The 7,818-nt window shown below is 44.9% G+C and overlaps 1 protein-coding gene across 1 annotated transcript in view; it reads left to right on the top strand.

Moving 5' to 3' along the window:
- Positions 1-374: 374 nt before the first annotated feature.
- The window catches only part of GMPR (guanosine monophosphate reductase), a 28,072-nt gene continuing 20,628 nt past the window's right edge, over positions 375-7,818 (top strand). Inside the window, exons 1-3 of the mRNA XM_010136443.1 lie at positions 375-490; positions 1,137-1,220; positions 2,407-2,580. Coding sequence (XP_010134745.1) covers positions 380-490; positions 1,137-1,220; positions 2,407-2,580 — 369 coding nt within the window. The 5' untranslated portion in view covers positions 375-379. The remainder of the gene's footprint in view (positions 491-1,136; positions 1,221-2,406; positions 2,581-7,818) is intronic.

Here is a 7,818-nt window from a genome sequence, read left to right as displayed (position 1 = left end):
GGAGACAGTGGAAGTTCCAGTTCTGACTTTGGTGGCATTAGGACTGCGACTTGGGTATCTCAGGCAGCCAAAAAACCAGCTAAGGTTAATTCTGAGTGAAACAGTCCACAGACCTTGTCTTTTATTTCCTTGTTTCTTTTATTTTTAAATTTTGAACTCTTAACATAGAAAATGTTATTTTACTTTTGTATTTTCTTTCTTATTGGGAAGGCGGAAGTTGTAACAAAATAAAGTGAGCTGATAGTGGAATGAAAGGAGGAAGAACAGGACACGAGGAGAATTAAGCAGCAGTGTCTGAACCTGCTCAGTGGTAAAACTCCTGTTGGATTGCAATGAGTTACTGAAAGGAACGTGTTCCTATTCATTGTAGGTCGACCTCATGCGCACCTTCACCTTCCGTAACTCCAAGCAGACGTACACGGGAATTCCCATTATAGTGGCAAACATGGACACTGTGGGGACATTTGAAATGGCTGTGGTTATGGCGAAAGTAAGTCTTGATTCTCATTTCTACAACAGTTGGGAAGCCACTGGGTGACAGTGAGCAGCCTTTGTTAATTTTTAGCTATGTTTGTTGGAGAACAGGAGGGCATGGGTTAAAAAAAAATCCAGCACAAGAAGACTACCAGTGACAGGGGTCTTCTGTATGTAGTTTCAGTGGGGATGCTTACTGGGAAGCTTCTGTCTCGGGAGTAGCTCAGCTTCAGGTGGAGCCTCTAGAGCTTAGTTTTTGAGGTCTGTATTGTGCTCCCTTCCAGAAAAAAAAAAAAAATACTAGCTGGTAAGTTTTGAAAGTGTAGGTTTCTGGATGAAGCTGCAGCAGTCGAGAGTCACTAGTTAATTAGCTGCTGGCCTCAAGGCTAACCTTAATTTCTTGCAGTGCTTAAGCACATTCAAAACATTGACCATAACTTCATGAAACACATCAGAATCCTGATCCTGGAGGGTCAGCTGAGTGTGTCAGGTTACCTTTGAAGAGCTGATTGGAGGTGCCTGGTCCATTATTCAGTGTTACTGTGTTTTTCAAGCAGGATGAGCCTACACTTGAGATGGGAATTTCTGATACCTTGTTAATGCGCAGCTGAAGGAAAGATGTTAAACCTGGACATTAATATCAGTTCTCTTGTTTTCGCTAGCATGCAATGTTCACTGCAATTCACAAGCATTATTCTCTGGAAGAATGGAAACTGTTTGCTGCCAATCACCCAGAATGCCTTGAGGTACATTTTCCTACTGTAAATGATTATGGTTTGTTGCTTTGTTCTGAGCCGGAGTCTCTTGGGAATACTGTTGTCAAGTGAGGTTTTGGGGAATGAAGATACTTGCTGTTCTTCAATACATCAAGGGAAGTGGCTTGTCCTGGTTTGAAAAGAATAGCTATGTGAGTCCCTTATGAAAGTGCTTACATTAAGATGCAAAAAAGCAAAGTTCATGTATGCCTGGAATGGAAACAGAAGTATCCTGGACAAAGAAGAAGGAAGTACTTGGGAATAGAGGCAGCCTGTCTGTCTCCCCTCCTCCTCCTCAGAGTTCAGGGCAGTTTTGGAACCGTTTCTGTGTGGAAAAGAATACCACACAGCTGTGGTGTATATCTTTACCTGTGGCACATTTTAGAATTAAATCATAATGACTGTTGATGACAGGATTGTCTGGAAGCCAGCCTACCACTTAGGTTCATCGGGCTTGCTTATATGCCACTACAGGGTAGAAAGTGGTCCCAGGAATATCCTGTGTCTGAACACTTTGGCACTTAGCTCATTTGTGGTTCATAATCACTGGAGCAGGATCTCCTAGTGATTACATACTGACTTGCTCTCTGACCTTGGATTCTGCGGAGGTTTTGCGGGCCAGCAGCTGTGGAAACTATTTTTCTATTGGAAAGAACTCATAGGAGGATAAAGGAGGAAGCAATCGGTTTGTTTGCAATGGTAGCTGAGGGGGTTAGACTATAAAATCTCCAGAGGTCCCTTCCCAACTCAACTGTTCTGTGCTTCTGTAGATCGAGGGAGTGTTTGGTGAACTTAAAGACCCGGATTCCACTCTCCGACAGTGCCCCAAATTTTGCCACTCTGCCCTCCTGGAAACTTAACAAGTTAGGGCTGCTCCTGTGCTTGTGTTAATAGGAGTACAGTTGAGCCTTCATCCATCTGGTGTGATTATATTTGCCTACGAGAGTCCACTTGTGAATGAAGAGCTGATAAAATGCTAGTTTTGCTTTATTTTAGAGCCTTTTAACAAAACAGAAGCAACACGTTGATATTCCCAGGAAAGTATCTCTTTCATATTATGTAGTATGATTTTCCAGCAGAAGTCCTCCCAAGACTGTGCAGAAAGAGACGTATGACATGTGTGTTTATCCCAGTTTTTACAAACTGCTACTCCCTTTTGTTCTCTCTGTCTCTCTAGCATGTAGCAGCAAGCTCAGGTAGTGGCAAAGCTGATTTGGACAAGTTAACAAGTATTCTAGAGGCCATTCCACCTATCAGATTCATCTGCCTGGATGTGGCAAATGGCTACTCAGAGCACTTTGTGGAGTTTGTGAAGTCCGTCCGTGCCCAGTTCCCGCATCACACCATTATGGTAAGTGTGTAGAAAGAGTGGAGGAGAGGCTGTGGGAATTTTGAGCAGGAACCAGGGTCCAGAGGTTGGTTGGTAGGCATCAGAAGCCCTGTGGTAGCTCCATCAGTTTCTGAGTCCTGTTTAATAACACATTGGCATTGTCAGTCTTCCGTTGCTGATAGTTTCTGTGGGAATGTCCAGTGTGCGCTCTGGTATAGCAGTTTGATGTTGGCAGGGCAGGCTGGGTGGATCCAATATCTTTTCTACTTACATCCTCCTTCCCACACCAGATGTGACCTCTAATCATAAAGCATGTAGCTTTATTTTGGTGATTCCAAGCTGAGGTTTGCTGGGAATGCACTGACATTTTGGGCCAATTGAGGCCAATGACCATTTTTATTTATTAGATCACTATGAAGACAGCTGAATGTAGACTAATCCTGGCCTGTGGTAAGTATCATAGGGGTGTTGTGCAGTTGTGAATGGGGTCCTCAGGGAGCGAAACAGTCAAAGCTGGGGCTTTCCGTGTGCATTCTGTGATGTTACTGTCCCTTCTCAGAGTGCTAATGCCATGCTTCCTCCAGCGCTTTGGCACTAAGAGTAGGGTGTTTGCATCAACACAGGACGTCGTGCAGCAGAGCCTTACTGCTTCTGCGTGTTTTCCAGGACCCTTGAAGAAATGAGTCTGAATTTGTTTCCGTGATAATAGCAGAAATTCTCCAACAAGCAGCGATGAGGCTACCAGTCTTCCAACCAGTGCAGCAAAAAAAAAAAAAATCATGTGTTTGGGCAACACTTTCTCACTTTTTCATGCCAGACATAAAGCTTTACATATGTAAAGTAAATGTGAAGTAAAAATGGCCATAAATGCACACTCTGACTTGTTTCGGTAGGGAACTGCATGTTCAGGCAGCTCAGGGGAGACTACCTTCATTCCTCCCGTGTCAGAGGAAGGCACTGTTCTTGCCTCTGCACAATGGTGGCATTGGAAAATGGAGGTGAGCTGGAATGCCTGTGGGGTTCTGAGTTAGCACAGGCCAGTGAATAAGCATTGTTCATCAGCTACCAGCAGATGTGGGAACCAGTTTTGGTGCGGCCAGATTTCCTGTGGCTTTGGGGAGAGCTGGAGCTTTCTGCTCTGTGCTTGCTGCGGTGAGGGAAGGGGCTGTTTCCTTCCTTTGGATCTGAACTATCATCCCTAGTGACAGCGTCTTTGGGTTGAAGAATTGGGAGGGAGCTTAAACCACAGAGTTAAAAAATAATCTTCCCTATCAGGATTGGAAACAAAGGTTGTGTATCATCCCTTTCTCCACCTCCTCACAAACTGCTGACTTTACTGACTGAGGAGGGAATGTAACCAAGATGAATTGCCCAGAAGGCACAGGAGGTCAATGTCAAAGTCAGGTATCAAGCCCAGATTTTAGTCCAAGGTCCTTAAGCCAGTCTCATCCATTTGCTGCATGTGTTCAACTACCTTCTGTGACTAAGGTTATTGTTACTTCATGTCTCGTCCCGACAGCACCACCCGCTTGAGCACATACACAGCCCTGACATGTTCAGTTGCCTCCTCTGTAGCTCTTTTCTCTGAACATGGTTTAGTATGGCTCATGTTTTTCATCTCCTGCACAGAGACAATTTCTATTCCTGGCAGTATGCTGACAACCTTGGGGTGTTCTAGAACCTTCTGTTTTCCAGAGCCTCCAGAGTCTGTGCAATCCCTGAAAGTCTCTGATTCAGTGAGGGGCACACACCTCTGCTCTGCTTCCAAATGAGTTTACTTTACACTCTGTGCCAAAATGGCCTTTTGAAACTATTCCTGGCCGAAATGCAGGAACTCGTCTAGGCTTCTTTTTGTGATACCCTGGAAGATGTGTCCCGCTGCCGCTTGTTCTGTGTGCTTTGATGTCTCTGTGCTGTGTCTGCTCTCTGCTGTTGTGGCTTTCAAACAAAAGGGCTAGCAGTTAAATAGAAGGTATAAAAATAAAGAAGCTTTCTCATAGCTGAAAGTGATCTCCAGGACCTTGCAGGCTGCCTTGTTTGCTTTCCTCAGCATGACCATGCATTCCACAGTCAGCTGCAGTGCAATACGAAACAGAAAACCAACCCTGGGTGGCAGGGAACGCGTGTTCCCAGGGGCCACGTGATGGGTTCAGCTCTGAGGCTGGAAGGTGATGTGCAAAGCAACTGTGATTAACGTAGTACTCTCTGAGGCCCATACTCCAGAGCAGAAGGAGGACGTCTCTTTTCTAACAACCTTTCAAATGCATGTTTTTTCCCTTTAAAATACTTCCTTTTGTAATCCCATTACCTTATTTCTCCTGCCTGGCTCTGACACATGCTCTTTTCACTCCTGCCTTTCATATTAATTTACAAAGAAGATCAGTTTCTCCTTGGAACACAAAGGGTAGGGCGGACAAACAGGCACACAAAGGTGCACCGTGATTTGCCTTAAATCACTCATTAGATTGAGGATGGAGGAAGAAGCAGTATTCAGTCTCCTGAGTGTCTCACAAATGTAGCACTGCCCCCCAGAATCAAGAGTAATGGTCCAGTGGGGTGTTCTGCTGTAGCATCATGTGCTTGGGTTGTGCCAGTGAATTCTAAAGGAAAACTTCTGTTAACATCTGTGATGGAGGGTCGGAGCTTTTATATTACAGTAAGTCCCTATTTATTCACGTAATTGTAGGCATTAGGGTTCTTCTGTTTCACTGGAAGTCTGTTTAGCAAGCAGGGATATCTTTGCCAGCGAATTTTGCCAAGTTTCTATCCTAAATTTTTCTTCTTGTAGTGTTCTCTGTTCACTATGCAGAAGGAGCCGTCGGGAGGGGAGCAGGGAGTGTGGCAGGAAGGAAAAGGCTGGGGCAGCAGCACCCATAAGATGTGGGCCAGAGAGGGAAGCAAGTGCAATCACGAAGCAGAAGCAGAGGGAGATAGCAGGGGCCAGAAACTGTTGCCCCCCTTGGAGTCAGAAGCAGAACTTTTCAGGGGCTTAATGGAGGCAGAACTCAATTGGAGAAAGCTGTGCACGCTGCTCGCAGTTCATCTCTGGAGCATGCAGCAGTGTCACTCCAGTCATGGCATGTCCACCAGGGCCGGGGTCTCAGAGCAGGGGCCTGCTGGGATCTCAGGGTAGGAGACAGTGATGCTGCTGAGGCTGTCATGGCTCGGCCACAATACTGAGTGCCAACACCCACCTGGTATGGCTCAGCCTCGTAAAGGGCATCATCATCTCGCCATCCTAGGTAAAGCACCCCTTGGTTTGGTGGGTGGGAAGTGTCCTTTGGCAGTGTTCCTGATAGTGTGGAGGCACAGACTGTGCTTCCCTTTAGCATACAAGAAGAAAGTTTGAGAACTGTTGTCACAGATACTTCTCCCCAGCTTGATCCATTGCCATTTGCCAGCAGCTTTCAATCAGTGCAGCAGTGTTCCTGTCTTAGTGTGAGTCGATATTTATAGCAGGCTTTTATGAGGCACAGTATCAAATGCCTGCCTGAAATTCAGAGGCGCTGCCCTTCTGTGTTCACTAATTTTGTATCTCCGTCAGAGGAGCTGTAGCCTTTATAATCCTGTTAGGTGAAATCTTGATCCCATTAAAGTCAGTAGTGAAACTCCCTTTGACTTTTCTGAGGCCAGGATTTCCCTGAGGACTGACCCACAGTTCAACCATCCTGGATGGTGCTGGAATGAGCCACGGTGACACCCACTTAAAACCTCACACAGAGTGATGGTACGGCTGAATGTCATCTCAAATGTGTCAGGCCAGGCCTACAGCCAGGGTAATTTTTTGTAGCCCTAAGAACTGCCCACACTGACAGCATGGTAGTTTACCTGAGTTCCAGTTGTTACTGATGCTGTTATTTTACTGCCAGGAGTAGCAAAGTTAGCTTAGCAGCAAGGTAGTTACTGGACTATATCTCCTTCAAGAAAGCCAGTTCTGCAGCAGATTAGAAATGCGCTGGGACGTGGGTTTATCATTAAGATCAGCATGGTTTTCACTAACATGACACTTCCACCAATTACTATGTTCCCTGACTACTTGCCCAAATAATCCACTACAAAATGTATTGTTTGTAATGGCTTCTTTCCGCAAGTTCCAATTACTTTACTTTATATTCTTACCTAATTTTAAGGGTGTTGCATCTCTGTAGTCTCAGCTATATCCACCTTTTCATACTTTATTTGGCTGAAGTGTTCTGGCTCTACCTCGCAGGCAGGGCTTTCCAAAGCCCTTCTGCCTCTGTTCAGCTGTCATACTGGCATCAGTGGGAAAGCAAGCATTGGTTCCAGTGGAAGCAGAGTTCAGCTGGATGTGAGAAAACAGCTTTCCCTGCTCTTCAGCTGTGATACTGGGGTCTCCTCACCTACAGATAGCTGTGCCTCTGTCAGAGTGAGGGTTTTTTTTTTGTGCAAAAGGTTCCTAAAAGAAGCAAGTCTGTTTTCAGGAGGTTGAAGTCTATGTAGAGCTCCATGTCTTCCCTGAAAATTTGCTAAGGATCTGCAGGTTCAGTAAGACAGAAACCACTGATGTGTGTACGTGCATTCCAGGAAAAAATGTATGCTGGGGACATAAGTGCTTTCCTCTGCTAGGATGAGCATTTTGAATCAACATATGCAGTTCCAACATTCTCTAGCAGTAACTTAACATTAAACGTCTGGTTAGCATTTCTGAAAAGACAGCTTGACAACCCGCTATGCTCTGCTAATAAGAAGAAACTACTGTTTAAGTTAAATACATATTTGATCCGAAATCTCACAGAGCCACTCACTTGAATAGCCGTTCGTTCCTGTCTCTGAATCTGTTGAATGTGCTGTGGTGTTTCACAGAGTCGTAATGTGCTGCGTGTCACACTGCACAGGTCACTGTCTGCCTTCCAGATGTGAGCTGCTTCCTTCATGTCCTCTGTCACCCCACCTTGGAGTGTACGCCACTTAGTGTAACAAATTACCACTGAGCGGAAAGGAAGCAGCACTTAGCTGGAAACTCTGTACCTCTTATATATACTTTATTTCCTGACTGTTCTCTTTTATTCAATTTTATTTTATTTTAAATCAATATCTTGCTGTTTTGAGCAAAGTTAAGTGGTCCTGTGTCATAGACCACAAATTGCTGCCTAACAGTATCATTGTTTTTATAAGTGCCTCAGGTGGTGGCTTGTCAGCTGTTTCAGGCTAATAAAAGGGAGATGTGAAATTCATTAAAAATAAATAAATGGTGAAATAGGAGACAAAAATCAGTAAGTGGAGAATAGGCCTTGCCCA

Source organism: Buceros rhinoceros, unplaced genomic scaffold, assembly GCF_000710305.1.
Source record: "Buceros rhinoceros silvestris isolate BGI_N320 unplaced genomic scaffold, ASM71030v1 scaffold19495, whole genome shotgun sequence".
Taxonomy (NCBI): domain Eukaryota; kingdom Metazoa; phylum Chordata; class Aves; order Bucerotiformes; family Bucerotidae; genus Buceros; species Buceros rhinoceros.
The sequence above is the reverse complement of the archived record's forward strand: the minus strand, read 5'-3'. Positions and strand labels throughout refer to the sequence as shown.